General features: G+C 45.7%; 1 protein-coding gene across 7 annotated transcripts in view; it reads left to right on the plus strand.

Annotated features, from left to right (window-relative positions):
* LOC147747076 (microtubule-associated serine/threonine-protein kinase 2-like) overlaps positions 1–17,254 on the plus strand; it is a 1,134,689-nt gene that overhangs the window by 804,109 nt on the left and 313,326 nt on the right. For all 7 annotated transcript variants that reach the window (XM_086952330.1, XM_086952331.1, XM_086952332.1 and 4 more), the window contains one exon: positions 7,854–7,929. In XM_086952330.1, coding sequence (XP_086808456.1) covers positions 7,854–7,929 — 76 coding nt within the window. The remainder of the gene's footprint in view (positions 1–7,853; positions 7,930–17,254) is intronic.

Genomic DNA, 17,254 nt, shown 5'->3' on the forward strand with positions numbered 1-17,254 from the left:
AATGCCATTACTGCGCCTGCCCTGAATCTGTGTAGTCTGCTGGTGAGGCGTTCACATCTCAGCAAAAGCGTGAATTGGACTAGCATTCATTTGCGGTGTGCGTGCTTACTATTGTGTGTTGGGCGATAGGTGGTGGCCGAAGGTACCACCTGTCAGCAAGACAGCTTGGTGGGTGACAGCACCCTGCATACATGTATGTAGTGAACGAGAGTTTGTTTCCCACCAATGATTGGTTACCATTTCAGTAAAATGACTCAGTTGAGAACTGCGCCTGCTTGCAGAGAGGAGTATGGGGGTAAGTGGAAGTTGTTGCAGGCCCTCATCTCAGGCAGTCGGCAGTGGCAGTGGAGTTCAGTTCAGTTAGTGAGTGTGCCAACGGCGTAGAAGTATGTGTGGCGTTTTACCTGCAAGCCACAGGTTCTCATCTCGGCCCGCCTTCTCATTTGCAAATCCTTTTCTCCGCACCAGTCCTCCTGTGTAACCCCTACGAGACTCTGCATCGGGTTTTGCCTTTGTGTGCTCGTCTACTTCAAGATCCTGGCCCGTAATGCTACAGAATTTCTCGAGAATCTGGATGTACATTTTAAGCTCTTATCCTTTAAACCTGCCCCACTTTCTTCAGTTTATGAACTCAGTTGCACTTGGCACTGCTTGTTGTTTTTGTGAATGGCTACCGCCCCGTAAATTAATTTGCTGCTCCCATAGCAGTCTGTTACATTAATCTTGGTGTAGCCTGTGATTTGCCACACTGCGCACGTGGGTACTGTTTACTTATCATCCCGTGAGTTTCAACTTGCTTCTGTTTTGGGGGTCTGTGTGCAGTATGAAAATCGACTTTATCTGCACCTAAAGGCCACCTTTTTATTAATCCCTAAATTGCTGACTGGCTGTTTGTTATGAACATCTGGGTGCGACTTGTGAAATGGTCATCCATGCACTGGCGAAACGTTTCTGCCCCATTATGTGAACCGCTAACTGCATGGGCACTGCTGATCTCGTTATGAACTGTTGTTAGTGCGGTCTTTGACATATTGATAGATATGCACATGCTCTTCTCCCCCATTTACCTCTGCTCGAAGTTCACTGTGCAATGATCTGAATATACTTCTGGCACTCGAGCACAGTTCACAAGTATATGCTGTGTACATGCAATATCAGCCCCTGGACCAGTCCCAGGCTCCCTCCACCTGCCCGTCCCTCTTTTTAGCTCATCCTGCTGTTAGGAGCGTGCTTGCAGAAGTCCAAGGTTCTGGCAACCGCACTTTGGATGATACTAGTGGTAGCATTGCGTTATACACCTGACCATGCTTGCCTTCATCGCTTCCTTGCATGCTCTGCAAGCTAGCTGAATCTGACCTACAGCCACGAGCTTTTACAACAGTTCTTTTTGTTGCAGCTTGGCAATGCGAAACCATGAGCTGGGTCTTATCCTAGAGCGGCTAGCTAGAGCCTGGGATGTTCCACTGCGATACCAATCATGCTGATAAGTTTTCTTTGAGCAGAATACATACTTTGCATTTGACTAAAGGGATGATATACCATGGGACTGATTGTCTGTCCCACTGAGTGCAGTACACTCATAGCTACATGAAAGTTCCAGAATTAATGTCCTACCTCTTTGCGTGCTTGCGATCCCATCAAAAGAATCCTGTGTGCTTGTGGGTGTCTGCAGGCGAAGACCCACTGCAGACCACACAGCAAAGCCATGTCTTAAAGAGCAGACCGCCCGAGCTCTCTTCAGGCCACATCTAACCAGCATTGGCATAGCCAATAGGTCTCGCCTTTGGGACCTTATAAGTGTTTAGCCATGCAACAGTTGATGTTGTTGCACCAAGGATATTGTGCTGCATAACTAAATTCTTATAAGGTCCCAAAGGCGAGACCTATTGGTTATGCCAATGCTGGTTTTCTTCATTATCCAGACCTTTGGAACATGGGGTTCCTCTGGGCTGCTTTGAGCCCCACGGTGTTTAACTTATATGTTAGACCTTTGGCAGAGACCGTGAAACATCTGGGGGTCTCTATTGTCTCACATGCAGATGATACTCAACTTATCTTTTCTTTTTCCGCTGACTCCTTTAAGGATGTTACCAAATTGATTGTATGGTGTCAGTAGCCAGTAAAATGACAATTTTTAAAATTCAATTTGAGCAAAACAGAGCTGCACTTTTTGAGTTTTGGCTCCGGCCCGTTGGAACCGTTTGCCTCTCAAGCTAAGAAATATCCAGAATCATTTTGATTTCAGAAAAAAAGCTCAAATCTGGCTTTTAATCTATTAGGAGATTCTGATCTCTTTTGATGCTCTTTTGATATGGTACTCCAGTCTGGTGTTCAGCGCTGGGAAGCCTCGTTGTTGGGGCAGCTACGTGATTTATAAATTTAATTAACATAACATTTTATTTATTAAAATGTATTCTATTTTTCTAAATTAGTTTGGGGGTTTTCTTGTGTTGTATTTTCACCTCATTACTGTTTTGGTATTGCATACATACTTTCTATATTGCCTTATTTAAGCCTGTCTGTGCCATAGCTACCAGGGGGTTGAGCTCTGGTTATTATAGTGACTTTAGTGGTTGTCCCTGACAAGGACTGTACTTATTACTTAAGGTATGGGTCATCAACCTCTCCCGCCCCCTTAACTAATAACCCAATTAATTACAACATACCTCTGGGTCCCTTGAAACCTCAATGATGGTGAAAATCCAGATTTCATAATTATAGGTAAGAAGTGCAAGACAGTGAAAATGCTAAACCAAATGAAAGCAAAAAGATGTCTTGTTAAATGCTGGACATGAGCTGTCACTAAACCAGGTTGCGCGCATGTTCTTCTACAAAGTAAGGCAGTTCTGAATTAATATGACGGCCCTGTGTGTGTTTTTTACCTTTCACTTAAGCACTATTTTGTGTTTCTCATGACCCAAAATCGTTGATGATTGATGAAATAACTGTATCTACCAAAAACTCATATAAACGGATATGCATGCAATATTTTTCCATCTCTACTATGTTCAGTGTATTTTGCTCTCGTCCTCATATCTTGTGAGCTGTGTTACTTCGACCTGGTCCTTGCTATGCTTCATTTTACTTGATTTCTTATAATGTATTTGCTTTTTGCATCATCGGTTAGAAATGGCAGTTTTTCGTATTATTATTTTCTGTCACAGCGTGCACACATCACTCTATACTGGTTCACTGCTCTCCCAATATTCATGTCTTTGTGTAGGTCACCTTCTCACATCCTCTTTCTTTGGTACATCTCTGTGCGTAAAAGAATACAGAAATTGGAGACCAGGGATTACGTGGAGGTGACATTTGCACACAAAAATGTCGCTTCCTTGGGGTTTGGGATGTGGCATAAAGGTTGTGTTTAAACAATCGATTTCAACCCATCTTTGAAAAGGTTATTTATTTTATGCTGGTGGAGGAGAAAGTGTAATTAAAATGTCAACATGGTGTTAAACTCTCTGCTTATCCAAGTGATCTAACTCTCTGCTGTTGTTAAGCAGTCAGTACCTGTAAGTGTCTAGATCGGATGTAATTTGGTGTATTTGCTTGTTTTGTAAACTGCAGACGGTAGCACTGTTTTTTTTTAGGTCGTAGCTGCCTAGCAATGCATTTCACCCGTTGCTTACCATTGGCTTTGTTGTTTGTAACTCGCAATTTCTGGCTTTCTATTTACTGGCTTAATTTGCTTTGTGCTGTCCAGTTTGAGTTCGGCCCTCCCATTTCCCAACCCTTGTTTACTGTATTCTTCCACAAACTCGCCTTCTGTACACAGGCCTTGTTCTTATCTTGTCACATTTGCTGTGCATTCAAAGACAGAGGTACAATGTCAAGCTCTCTTTTTGAGGGTGCATGGTGTTTACTTTTCTTTCTCTGGCTTCAAAGTGAGAGAATTTGTGACAATCCTGCAGAGTATCCATGGAAGAGTTTTTTTCTAACCCACATAAGAAATGAAATGTGCTGATGTCTCAGAATATATCAGAATTAGTATAAATGAAGCAAATGTTTTTGTGTGCAGTGTAACCTTATGTTTATGTAAATGTAATGGTCATTTCAATTGAAAATGTGTTTTCTGTAATGGCAGAGCCTACCACACCATGCATTCTCCACACTACGCCTATCCACTCTATGCCTTCCCACTTTATGCCATGCCACTCCATTCTACGCCACGCCACTGCACTCTATGCCCGTCCACTCAAAGATACTCTATGCCACACCACTCAACTCCACGCCACTACTCTACACCCCTCACTCACCCCTTTCCACTCTACCCCCTCTAATCTACTGCATTCCCCTACAGTCTATCCCACTCCACTTCGATGTACCCCACTCTACCCCACCCCACTCCACTTTGCTACAATATACTCCACTCCAGTGTAACCCCCTTCACCCAGTCTTCCCCACTCTGTTCCAATTTGCCCCACCCAATTTACACACCCCACCCCTACCTACCACACTTAATTTACTCTAATCTACCCCACTCCATGCTATCCTAATGCACTCCACTACAAATCATTCTACTCCACTCGTCTACCCACTACACCCAACCTACCCTACCCTACCCTACCCCACTCCAATCTATTCTACTCCATTCCAATCTGCCCCACACCAATTACCAATCCCACACTACTTCAGTCTACCACACTCTAACCCAATCTACCTGACTCCAAACTATCCCAATCCACTTCACTATGAATCAGTCTACCCCAATCCATTCCAATCTACCTCACTCCACTCTGTCCCAGTCTACCCCACTCCAGTCTGCTCTACTCCCCTCAGTCTAATCCAGTCAACCCCACCCTACCCCACTCCACACCATTCTACCACGCTCCACTCAAATCTCTGACTCTGCTTCATTCTACCCTACTCAAATCCAGTCTATCCTACTCCAATCTGCCCCCACTAAAATGTACCCCAATCCAGTCCAATCTACCAGACTCCACTCCACTTTACTCTACTCTAGCCCTGTCCAATGTACTCCACTTCAAACTTTACTGCAATTATCCAACTCCTCTCCACTCTAAACTACCCCACTCTACCACAATCTACCCCACTCCGTTCTACCACAATCTACCTTTTCTACTCTTCCACAATCTACCCATTTTCCTTCCAATTTACCACACTCCAATCTTCCCTACTCAACTCTTCCCTACTCCACACTAATTTGTGCCACTCTATCATACTGCACTCAAACAAACCCACTCCAATCTACCACACTCCAATCTTCCCTACTCTACACTAATCTGTGCCACTCTTAGCATACTGCACTCAATCTACCCCACCCCACTCCACTTCACTCCAATCTACCACACTCCACTCTACCACACTCCACTCTACCACACTCCACTCCAATGTAACCCACTCCACCCCATCGCAGTGTACCCCACTCCAATCAGCCTTACTCCAACCTACACCTCTCCTATGTACTCCACTCCAATCTACCCCAATCTAACCCACTGAAATCCACCCTACCCCACCACACTTCAGTTTACTCCACTCCAATCTACCCCACTCCAAACTACCCCTCTTCAGTCTAGCCCACTTCATTCCAATCTACTGTACGCTAATCCATCCTTCTCCACTCCACCCTAATCTGATGAAGCTTGTTAGAGTAGTTGTATTCCGTGTGCTGAGTCGTTCCCATGTGGTGAGCGGGAGGTCGGCGATGATGGTTGATAGGTTGCTGAAGAGGTTAGAGGGTTGGAGATCACAGTTTCTATTGATGGTTGCTATCTTGTAGTGGAAGTGGTCGGCGAGGGCGGTGCAGAGTTCTTGTGAGGAGGGGTATCGTATTTTTGGTGGCTGACAGGCAAGTGAATTCTCTGATGATGGTGAAAAGTTCCTTTATTTGGTTGGCGCTGGCCTCAATTCGGTGGGTCAGGGCCCCCTTTTTTGTGGCTTTGAGCTGGCAGTGGTAGTTGCTGAGGGCTAATTTATAGGTGGCTCGGTAATGTGGTTCCTGCTGGTGCGCCATCTTCTTTCCAGTTGCTTGCCACCTGTGCTTCAACGTACTAAGTTCCACGGTATACCACTGGCTCGTTTTGGCGGGTTTGGCGGTAGCGACTTAGTTGGTGATGCTGGTGATCTAGGCAATTAAGTTCTCTACTGTCTGGTCCAGGTTGGTAGTGATGTTGGGCTGTGTGGTGCTGAGGGCATCTCTCCATTGTTGTTGAGTGACCTTGGTCCTTTGGTGTTTGTGGGGGCGGTGCGAAGAGGTCCAGGGTGAAGTGCACAATGGAGTTGTCCGACCACGTGAGTTCCGGGGTGTGGCTGTATCTGATCTCCAGTCCACCCCAATCCAACGTAATCTTCTCCAATTTAATCTACCCCACTCCATTCTACCCCCACTCTGCTCTACCCCCACTCTGCTCTACCCCCACTCTGCTCTACCCCCACTCTGCTCTACCCCCACTCTGCTCTACCCCCTCTCTGCTCTACCCCCTCTCTGCTCTACCCCCACTCTGCTCTACCCCCACTCTGCTCTACCCCCACTCTGCTCTACCCCCACTCTACTCTACCCCCACTCTGCTCTACCCCCACTCTGCTCTACCCCCTCTCTGCTCTACCCCCACTCTGCTCTACCCCCACTCTGCTCTACCCCCACTCTGCTCTACCCCCACTCTGCTCTACCCCCACTCTGCTCTACCCCCACTCTGCTCTACCCCCACTCTGCTCTACCCCCACTCTGCTCTACCCCCACTCTGCTCTACCCCCACTCTGCTCTACCCCCACTCTGCTCTACCCCCACTCTCCTCTACCCCCACTCTCCTCTACCCCCACTCTGCTCTACCCCCACTCTGCTCTACCCCCACTCTGCTCTACCCCCACTCTGCTCTACCCCCACTCTGCTCTACCCCCACTCTGCTCTACCCCCACTCTGCTCTACCCCCACTCCACTCTACCCCAATCCACTCTACCCCAATCCACTCTACCCCAATCCACTCTACTTCAATCCAACCATCTCCAATCTACCCCACCCCACTCCATGCTCCTAACTTTTAGCCATGCTGAACTGCAACCATGGTGGTATACATAATGGCTAAAACACATTGCCAAAGGCAGTAGCTCTCACGTAGACGAGACCAATTGGCTTTGCCAAAGTTTGTTGTTTATACATTTGAGCTCTTCTGCATCAGGTTCCTAATCCCACTGAAGTCTTGGGTGGAAGGTTCTTTTTGTTTATTTCCTGGGATGGCTAGGATTAGAGGATCTGTGTTGCGTTTGCTCTTGTGGTCTCTTTGTTAAGACCACACCAGTGTGTCTCCGGGGGAGTTCCAGTAGAGGTTAAATGCTCAGGGAGTTAGTGAGGAACACTTTCAAGGCTTCTTAGGGGGGTATGCAAAGAGTAGGTTGACAATGTATTTTGCTTGTGTATACGACCCATTAGGAAGGAATGTGTCCTAGCGACCCTCCTGGTACTGGGCTATGTCCATCCTTCTGGAGTGTGTTGAATGCAGCCCAGAGGTTGAGCAGAACCTGTGATGCTGATGCTGTTTTTTGAGCATCCCGCTGGATGACGGGCCTCTGCGCCTTCCCCGGTCAAAGACAAGATGCCCGTTGTTGGTTACACTCAAGGCGGGTCTGTCATTTCATCGTAAGGTGTCACCATATGAACTCATTGAACAGTTAAAAGCATCATCATGACCTGCTTACAAACACTGCAAATCGATTGAGAAGGAAATGGAATGGGTCAGATGCTTACATTTCCCAAACGTCATCAAATACCAGTAAGCTTCTCCCAGAAGTATCTGTTGCTGTGCAAGGGTACTACACAACAATTAGCTTGTGCGGTTTGACATTGGTGCGACTACGGACACTAACGCTTCTTTACCGCCTCTTCTCTTTCACAGGTAGCAGTCCCTTGGACAGCCCAAGGAATTTCTCTCCCAATGCCGCTGCTCACTTCTCCTTCGTCCCTGTCCGGAGGTGAGTACATGTTGTCTGTGATGGTATGGCGCACCTGCATCATCTTCGCTAGCGGCTTTTGCCTTCACTATTTCAAACAATGAGGGTCCGATTCGCGAAGGTACCTACATGTAGTAAGCCAGGTTATGAGTCAGGGGTCTCTGCATTTTGGGGCGGAATCGCCTTACAGCGCACTCTGCATAGCCCACAGGGTGGAGTCTGGAACCTCCGCACTCCTAACTTTATCAATCAGGCCCCAAGTCTGTAATATTTTGTAAACTATCTGCTACATACATTTGCAAGTCATCGCACATCAACCCTTTACACCCTGCTTTCCATTGATTGGTCAATTTGGAGTGCTTTGTAGACTCCGCAAACAGGGTCATCCTGCTTTTAATGGTAGAAATAAATATATTTTTTCAATGTAAAGTTGTAGACCCCTTTCTGGAGATAGTGGGATAGATTCTTGTGGACGGTATTAAAGAAAGTGCTTTTAAGGACCTATGTAGAATGGGAACCATGCTGGGATGATGCTGGTTTTAGGTCTTAATCTGGAATGGATCCAGCCTCTCTCTGTAAGAGAACGCAAAGAGAGAATGCATAGTAAATCCTTTAAAACTTAGACAAGTGTTAAAAGCAGCTCTCCATTAAAATCCTTTGCGCCATGTAGAAACGTATTGGTGCATTCATGCTTCGAGGTTTCCATGTCTGTGTGGAGAAACAAACTATTCCAAAGTTTCTAAAATCTGAACTTACTTTTGACTGAACTTTCAGGGGATGCTGGCTAGGGGTAGTCTACTAGCATCGAGCTGGAATTTAAAAGGAAAAAAAGTCTCCCATTCGCCTGCTCTCTCTCCGCCATGAATTCGGTGACTCTCCTTGCCTCATCCTCGCCCTTGCCATCGCCCAGGGGCTGAGCCTCTATGCGCTTTAGAACGCCTTTCCCTCACACCCACTGAGGAGTTTGGAAACCGGCCTTGAGAGGCACATTGGCCAGCACCATCCCGGACACTCTGAGCTCCTAGACCCCCCAGAAACCCACCCACTGCCCCTTGAATGCTTCGACTCCTCTGTTCATGTGCAGTACTGCAAGGTGATGCTTACCACTACACACCATTCTGACATTAGGAAATCGCATAAATAGGAAGAGAGACATGATAAATCCTATTCAGGCCGGCTTTAGGGCGGTGCGACAGGTGCAGCTACACTGGGCGGGCTGGCAGTTTAGCAATAACTTCCGATGTAAAATATCCTGCTGCTGAGTTGCTTGGGCTTCCAGCTTTCATGCAGCAATAACAAAGTCATAACTCTCGTGATTAATGTTCCTGCTAAGAGGGAGATGGGAGTTTTGTCAGATTTGTATTTTATGTGGTTAGTTTAGTGGATTAGTAAAGCCAGCCTTTACCAGTGCTTTAAAACTAATTAAATGTATTCAAGCCATCAACTTTTATTTCTTGGTAAATATTGTTGATCTCAGCCGAGATCTAAATCAATAAATTATTGTTGTTGACAGAGAGGCTATGGAGTGATGAGGAGCACTTCCGCCCTTGTGGTAGTGAGGGAATCCGAGAAGAAGGTCATATAGGGGTGAGGGGGTGCCTAAAAAGATTAAAGTCGGCCCTGTATATATTAGTCCATTCTAAAAAAAAGTCCAACTCTCCATTTTTTTAGATTGGTTACATCCAATTTGGTTAAGACGCAAGTAAAGTACTGGGAATGTCACAGGAAAAGATGTTTAAAAAGCCACAAAGTTTGGACCGCGCACCCTGAAAGAACACTGTGCCCCCTCAGATCATTAAAGGGCCCGTCATTTTGTAAAGATTGATATTAACAAACCTGTCGAGCTGAACGGGCGAACAATTCTTCTCAACGACTCAGAAAGAGCTCGCCCTCTACAGGCGATTCGAGGAACTTACTTATGTGTGCATGTCTGTACTAGCCTGTGTGAAAAAAACGACATTGGCTCAGTCGATCAAACTTGCATTTAAATACAAATAAATGTTTCATTTTTTTCCTTTAATTTATGTTAAATAATTGTTGCTCCCTATTGGAGCAGGATCAAGACTGATTTGCATATATTGTTGGATGGAATTAATCTCAGCCACTGGTAATCACTCAGTCTGCTTCCCAATCCATCATTATTTTGCACACCATGCCACCTCAGTTTGGACCCAGCTATAATAATAATAATAATAAAAGGGGTCTTATCATGAGCAAACTTAGCCCAATGGGCGTCAAGGCGCCTAATTCCAAATCCAGCTCATTACAAAAACCCTGCAGCTCAACCTGTGTAGGCTCTAGAAAAGCACCACGTTTTTAAGGCCTTTTTAAACAGCGCTAGAGAAGGTAGAGTCTTGATCTCCATCGGCAAGATGTTCCAGAGCTGGGGGGCAGCGACGGAGAAGGCCCTGGCTCCCCACCTAGTGAGCTTGAAGCGAGGGACAACGAGTAGAAATAGTCCCGAAGAGCGAAGACACCTTGTAGGATGGTAGCGGGTAAGCAGGGAGCTGATAGCACCTTTAGGTCCATCCTCGAGAGCTCTATAGGTCAGACACAGAATTTTAAAATAAATTCTGTGCTGGATAGGCAGCCAATGAAGGTCTCTCCTCGCAGCAGTGGCAGAGGAAGCCCTGGGGAGATCTAGGACAAAACGTGCAGCAGCATTCTGCACGATTTGCAGCCGGTGTATGAGGCCCTTGTTGGATTCCTTGTAGAGAGAGTTGCAATAATCTAGTCTGGAACCAACAAGGGCGACTGCAATCTGCTTGCGTGCTTGAAGAGACAGATAGCTGCGAATTCTATTGAGCGTCCTGATCACGCCCCAACAGGTCGCAACAGTCCGATTCACCTGTAGGGACATCGAGAGTGAAGTATCGAACACCACACCCAGATTTCTGGCAGATTGGGAGGGAGTGGGGCAGATGCCGAGAGAGGAAGGCCACCACTCACTCGACCAGACATCTTGGTCCTTCCCAAAGACCAAGACCTCAGTCTTGTCGCCATTTAGCTTCAGGGAGTTGGTAACCATCCAGTCTGCAACATGTTGCATACAGGACCTGAAGCTAGAGGCAGATGTTATGACAGAGGACTGAGTGAGTGAAACCATAATCTGGGTGTCATCGGCGTATGATACCACCTCCATCCCCTGCGATCTTACAAGTCTAGCAAGGGGGGCCACGTAGATGTTGAACAGGGTCGGACTTAATGCCGACCCCTGTGGCACCCCACATTGCAAAGACTTTGCTGGGGAGAGGTGGTTGCCGAGCATCACTCTCTGTTCCCTATCGAGGAGAAAGGAGTTGAGGAGGCTCAGGGCCGAACCAGAGACACCTGCCTCCCTAAGCCGAGATGTTAAAATGGCAGGAGACAGAGTGTCGAATACGGCCGTGAGGTCCAATAGCACAAGAACAGTAGTTTGTCCAACATCAACTTTGCGTCGAATGTTATCGACTACAAAGGTGAGAGCAGATTCTGTGCTATGATATTTTCGGAATCCATGTTGGGTAATGTCCAAATACTCCGAAGCTTCAAGGAAGGAAGATAAATGGCGATTCAAGTGTGCTTCTAAAACTTTAGCAGGTGCAGGGAGCAGGGAAATGGGTGTAAAATTTTTCAGGAGGCCGGGATCAAGTGAAGGCTTCTTGAGGAGCGGCTTCACTATGGCCTTCTTCCATACCGATGGAAAAGTGCCTTGGGCAATTGCCTTATTCATCACCTCAAGTAAGGGGGGGGAGGAGACTGCTCCTACACTCTTTTAGCTTTTTAAGAGGCAATGGATCCAGTGGCGAGGAGGATTTCGTCTTGTCTAGCAGAAGATTCAGTCCCTCCAGAGACAAAGAAGGAAAATTCGAAAGGAGGCTAGAAGGGGCTATATCCCGTGACTCAAAAGAGCTTATACCTGAAGGAATATTTTCGCCTAAGGAGAGACGTTGTACTTCTAAAGAAGTATGAATATCCAAGATTTTTTTATGAAAAAAGTCTGCAATGTCGTCACAGAGACGTTGAGAACTGACTACGGGATCTGGGAGTTGGAGGGAGCATAGTGAGTCTGCAATTTTGAAAAGCTCCCTAGAGGAAGTGAGTGAACTAGTAAGGTTGGAGAAATATTCCTGCTTCTCCATTATCACTTTCTTCTTATACTCCCGTAGAGCAGACTTATGAGCCTCCCTATCCATAGGATCCCAAGATTTCCTCCATCTCCTCTCACTGCTTCTGCAAATCAATCTTGACCCTGCTCCAATCGAGAACAGTGCAGCCCGAACAGTGGATGGATGCGGCCCTGAGTGATTCCCAGTGGCTGAGATTCATTCAAACAGTCCATCTATCACTGTTTTATATACTACTCTCGTCACCCTAAGTGAGACGGGATATGCCCAGATGTGGGTCCCGTGCACACTGTGTCCCTGGAACCATTCTGTACCCGACTGATGAGCCCATAACTAGGGCAAAACAGATCCTAGGTTGCCTGTTTACTGGTTCAGGAAAGACCTGGCTTGGCAGGTAGGGTTGTACTATTCCTATTGGAGCAGGGTCAAGATTGATTTGCATATAGCTGGGTCCAAACTGAGGTGGCATGGTTTGCAGAATAATGATAGATTAGGATGAGTCTCTGAGTGATTACCAGTGGCTTAGATCAATTCTAGCGTTACATCCATCACTGTTGTGTATGCTTATTTGGCACAATTTTAAAGGCATCCACTACTGGCCAAACCAGTAGTATCGAGCTATGAGCATTGGCAAATTGAGAAAGATTGGCTCTGCCAATTCTTATTTAATTCTGGAAATCTATATATTTTGCCACGTAGTAGAGAGAGGTTGAAATAGCTGGACATCTGAATCACTTGTAGTTTTGCAGAACATATTGTATTTCATTGTTTTAGCTCTTCGCTGAAATTACAGACAAGAACCAACCATATGCAAATCAGTTTTGGCCTTGCTCTAAAGGAGATGTTTGTCCCCAGCCTGTTAGCCGAGTTCACAGCTTAGCAGCTGGCACAAATTCAAGCAAGGGACAGGGGCGTCTCTAGGCCCTGGGCAGGGAGCGTAAGTTGGGGGCCCTGGAAGAGTGGGTCCGGGCAGGGTGGAGTGGGAGGCCAGTGAAGAGGGGGGTCAGGGTGTTTGGAAGTGGAACAGAGCCGAAGGCCAAATCCCTGCCAGGGGCTGCCACGCAAATATGTATCCATCCTCAGAGGATTATTATATTAAGGATATATATTGGCATGGTGGCCCCTGGGGTTTGGTGGCCCTGTGCAGGTGCACAGCTTGCACATGCCTAAGGCCGCCCCTGCAAGGGAAATATTCCCTGTGCTTCCCGGATAGGTCAAACAGGGCAGCCATCATTGGGGTTCAGTGGACCCCTCATCCACTAGTCCCTGATGCTATTGCATATGCTGCACGGATTCCTATACCCCGGCATATGCACCCTTTGACCAGAAATCCAAACCACCCTAGGTGTGTTTTCGTCTAGTTGAACCCTCTCGAGGGGAGCGGTTTTAATCCTCATTGCTGCTCCAGCTTGGGACCCCGCGACTTACTCGAACTCACTGAGACTGCACAAGAACAATGGAAGAAAATGTTTGAATCAGTGTGAACAACCAGTTCATTCTGTTCCATTTCTTTCCGAGCATGCCAGTGCTATTACAGACAAGGCACCAACAAAAAAAGGAAATTAATCTTGGTTGTGCCTAAAAATGGATAGTCCAGTCCAAATTCAGCACTACCACGTATGCAGGGCCGGTTCTAAGGCAGTGCGACTGGTGCAGCCACATCTGGCGCTGACCTGGGAGGGTGGAGGGGGGACGCCATGTTTAGAATAATACACGTTTAACTGTGTCCAGTTTTCAAGCAACAATAAAAATGTCAAGATAACTCAGGTGATTAATGCTCCTGCTGGACAGAGAGCGAAGTTTTGTCTACTGGCAGTTTCCACGTATGATAAAGTAGCACAGACGGTTAATGTGCCTGTTGCAAAGAACGTGTATCACTCAAATCACTGAACTGTACTTTATGTAGGTTGCTTAAAGTTACTGCTTTTGCCACAGATATCCCTTTGTTGATTGCAGTTCATAAGTTAGAACCCTAGGATGGCACTATGAGCTTTGAACTGTCATCAAAGGGCTGCATGGTATGGGCAGGGCCACTAATCATGAGGCCAGGCGAATTATGTGGCAGAGTTGAGTGAATTATGCAGCAAGATCAGGCTAATTATACGGCGTAATGCAGCACATTTTGTGATATTACTTTATTATTTTGTCATTTTTAAACGTGTTGACACTATCTGGGCATTGGTTACACCTCATTAGTACCATTTTAACACCCAAATATAGCAATAAGCAACAAAGGCGACCATACAAATTTGGCTAAGGGACTTCCAGTGCTGCAACACTTGTAGGTGAATTTTTAGTAACTTTTGGACCATTTGAGCTAGAAACAAATTTGTTTTGTTGCCAACGTGCAGATTTTAAAGCAGATGATGGACTATATGGCAGATGCCGCAAATCTATAACTATGCAACAAAATTCATGGCTCTTAATCGCATAAATCCAGTGGCACTAGGTATTGGAGCATTGTTTTTTCCCCTACTGTCTTCCATTATCCTAATGTTGCTAAAAAGAGTTCGTTTGTGTAGAAATACATTTGTGTTAGTAAAGCCACTCACAGTGGTACGTTTTAAATCCTGAGTTTGTGCTCCTCTAGACAAAAAAACTCCTAAAATATACTGCCTACTAGTATCAGTGACATGTGACTGCTACACCTTTTAATCCTTATTGTTTTATGTGACATTTCCTATAGACTTGTTTACACACATATGATTCACTGGCTCTGTATAATGTGTGTGTGATGTATAGTGCTTAGACAACCTACACTGGCTTGAGTAGCATTATAAAATAAATGAAACGCATGTGAGCGGGAGTATGGAGAGAAGAGGGGCACCGATGGAGCATGGTAGTGAGGGAATTCATGGACAGTAAGGTTTTTTGGGGGGGAGGGTGGTGATTGTCGCACTGGGATCCAGAAGCGCTAAAGCCAGCCCTGCACGTATGAATGATAGCACTACCATTCACAGGTGTGTTTCATCCTGTGCTTGGGACCAGGTCTGGGCATACAGCGGCTGCTTGAAGGGGCTTACATTTCAAAGGTGATTTCTATAAATGCTTGACTAAGTCTGAATCCCAGGAAATTACTCTGGGTGCACTCTATTCCATAGTTTCAGCTAATAACATTGGAATGATCTGGCAATTATTATCCATAATAAGTGCATGGTTTAGAATACCTGGATTGTCGTATCCTGTAGTCACCTGCCTCACCATAGTGAGTAGAAAAAATTAGAAGACCCTCTCGCCCACAGTTTAAAGTGGAATACTTCATCATGGGTGCCTTATTGCACACCGAGTAGGATTACTTTCCACTTGAAAAGGCTTGACCACTTCTGGGGAGCTCAAGATATATTGTAGATCTGGACATAAGCAGGAATCCAGATTATAATATAAAAATTACTAAGGGTATACTCAAGATATATTTTATTTAACAAATAACCTAGCCATGATTAAAAATGAAGTCTTGGATGTTTGATAAAAATCTTTCATGCATCCATTGCAGATTGCTGACATGTTTCAGCCACTTTCATAGCTTTCTTCAGGACTCTCAAAATCCTGCCAAATTCCTCAGGAGATTTCATGCAATTTTATTAAGGCATAAGGCAGCTATTGTACCTGAATTTGTCGTAGATATAAATTACCCTGTTCTAATTTCTGTTCCTAATTCATCGGCACAAGTGTGGTAGCACTTCCCTGTAGTCACACATTCGTCAAGAGAACAGCGCTTCAATTGAACCTGATCATCTCATCTCTGCCGTGTCATGAACTGTATAAACTGTGTGTGAGGTGTCTTCCCCTAATTCTACTGTGGTGAGGTAGGTGATTACATGTTAGGGTAATTCTCAATGTTTAGCCCATGCACCTATTGTGGATAAATGTGTAAACCTAGAGAGGACGTGAGTTGGTATATACCTCTCATTTGCTCACTTTGTGCTTAAAATGGAATGTTCATTTAAGAACTGCATTTAGATACCATTAATTCACACACAAAAAAATTATATATACACACACACACACACATATATATAATAAAGCAGGGTCTGAACGGCACCTCTGCAATGCGGAAGTAACACAAATGAGAAAGGGGGTATTGACCATATCACGATGCTATCTGTCTGGGGGCTTGCAGAAGCCCTTAACTTAAGAAATGAGAGAGTTAAGGTCCTCTCAAAGTTACAGCTCCCATGTCCCTGTCACAAATGTTGGCAGTGTGCTCTGGAGGCACCCCGTCTCTGTTCCCTGCCATCCCTCCCTGGTATACCCGTCTCTCCATGCTCCCTTGCCCATTGTAAGTCCATCCTTGGTCATCGATTTCATTCCACATCTGTTGGTTCTCATACACCATTATCTTACTCATCTCTTGAAGATCTCTGTTGCTTTATAGCTCGCGTCACACACTGTACAATATATACATAATTTATGGGCACTGGCCTTCCACAGCCAAATGATCTAGGGGGCTAGTGACCCTGGTTGTTAGCTGGGGTGCAAGATCCGTTAGCTGATACAGCTTCCTACACATTTAAAGGCATCAATTAATCAAAAACCTAAGAAAGGGCATACTTCCTCAGAAACAAACAGTAAGTGTGAATAGTAGTTTGTGTCGCTGCTGCTTCATAGGTGGATTTGCCCTCGCTCCCTATTATGTCCTGCCTTGTTAGTTTTCACATCCCAGCGAGTTGCCTCCTGTGTATGTCGCATGCGCACTGTCTAGCAATTAGTAGTGTCTACCAACACAACAGGATGTTTTCGTTAAGTAATGATACTACCCCTGCTCTGTGTACACTTCAAACTAGAATCCCTTCGGAGTCTCCATTGGTGACTGCAGAAGTGAGGCCGAACATCTGTATAATGTGCATATTTACATCTGCGGCCTCTATGAGCATGTAATGCCCAGCAGTGCGGCGTAATTCATGGTAGTCCTTTTGTTTCAGCAGCGAGGAAGAAGAATTATGTGTTCAGACCTCAAATAGTTGCTCTTTATACTAAAAGTCTACAGTGATTGGTGTTATTTTAAATGTGGTATTTTGTTTTATGCTTTCCATGCAGCCATGGACACCGAGCCGACAGGTAACGGGTCTAAAGATACATACACATTGTTGCTAGCCTGTGGGCTCCTCTCGCCTGCTTCTGTCTGATGGCTGTATGTGCCAAAAACACACCGCCTAGCCGTTTGACTGATGAATGGTGGGTCTGGGATTGAGTGGAGCTTGCTAGAGACCACAGAAGCTCCCCTGGCAAATAAATGATTG

The sequence above is a fragment of the Lissotriton vulgaris genome, chromosome 1_1 (assembly GCF_964263255.1).
Source record: "Lissotriton vulgaris chromosome 1_1, aLisVul1.2, whole genome shotgun sequence".
In the NCBI taxonomy this organism is placed as follows: domain Eukaryota; kingdom Metazoa; phylum Chordata; class Amphibia; order Caudata; family Salamandridae; genus Lissotriton; species Lissotriton vulgaris.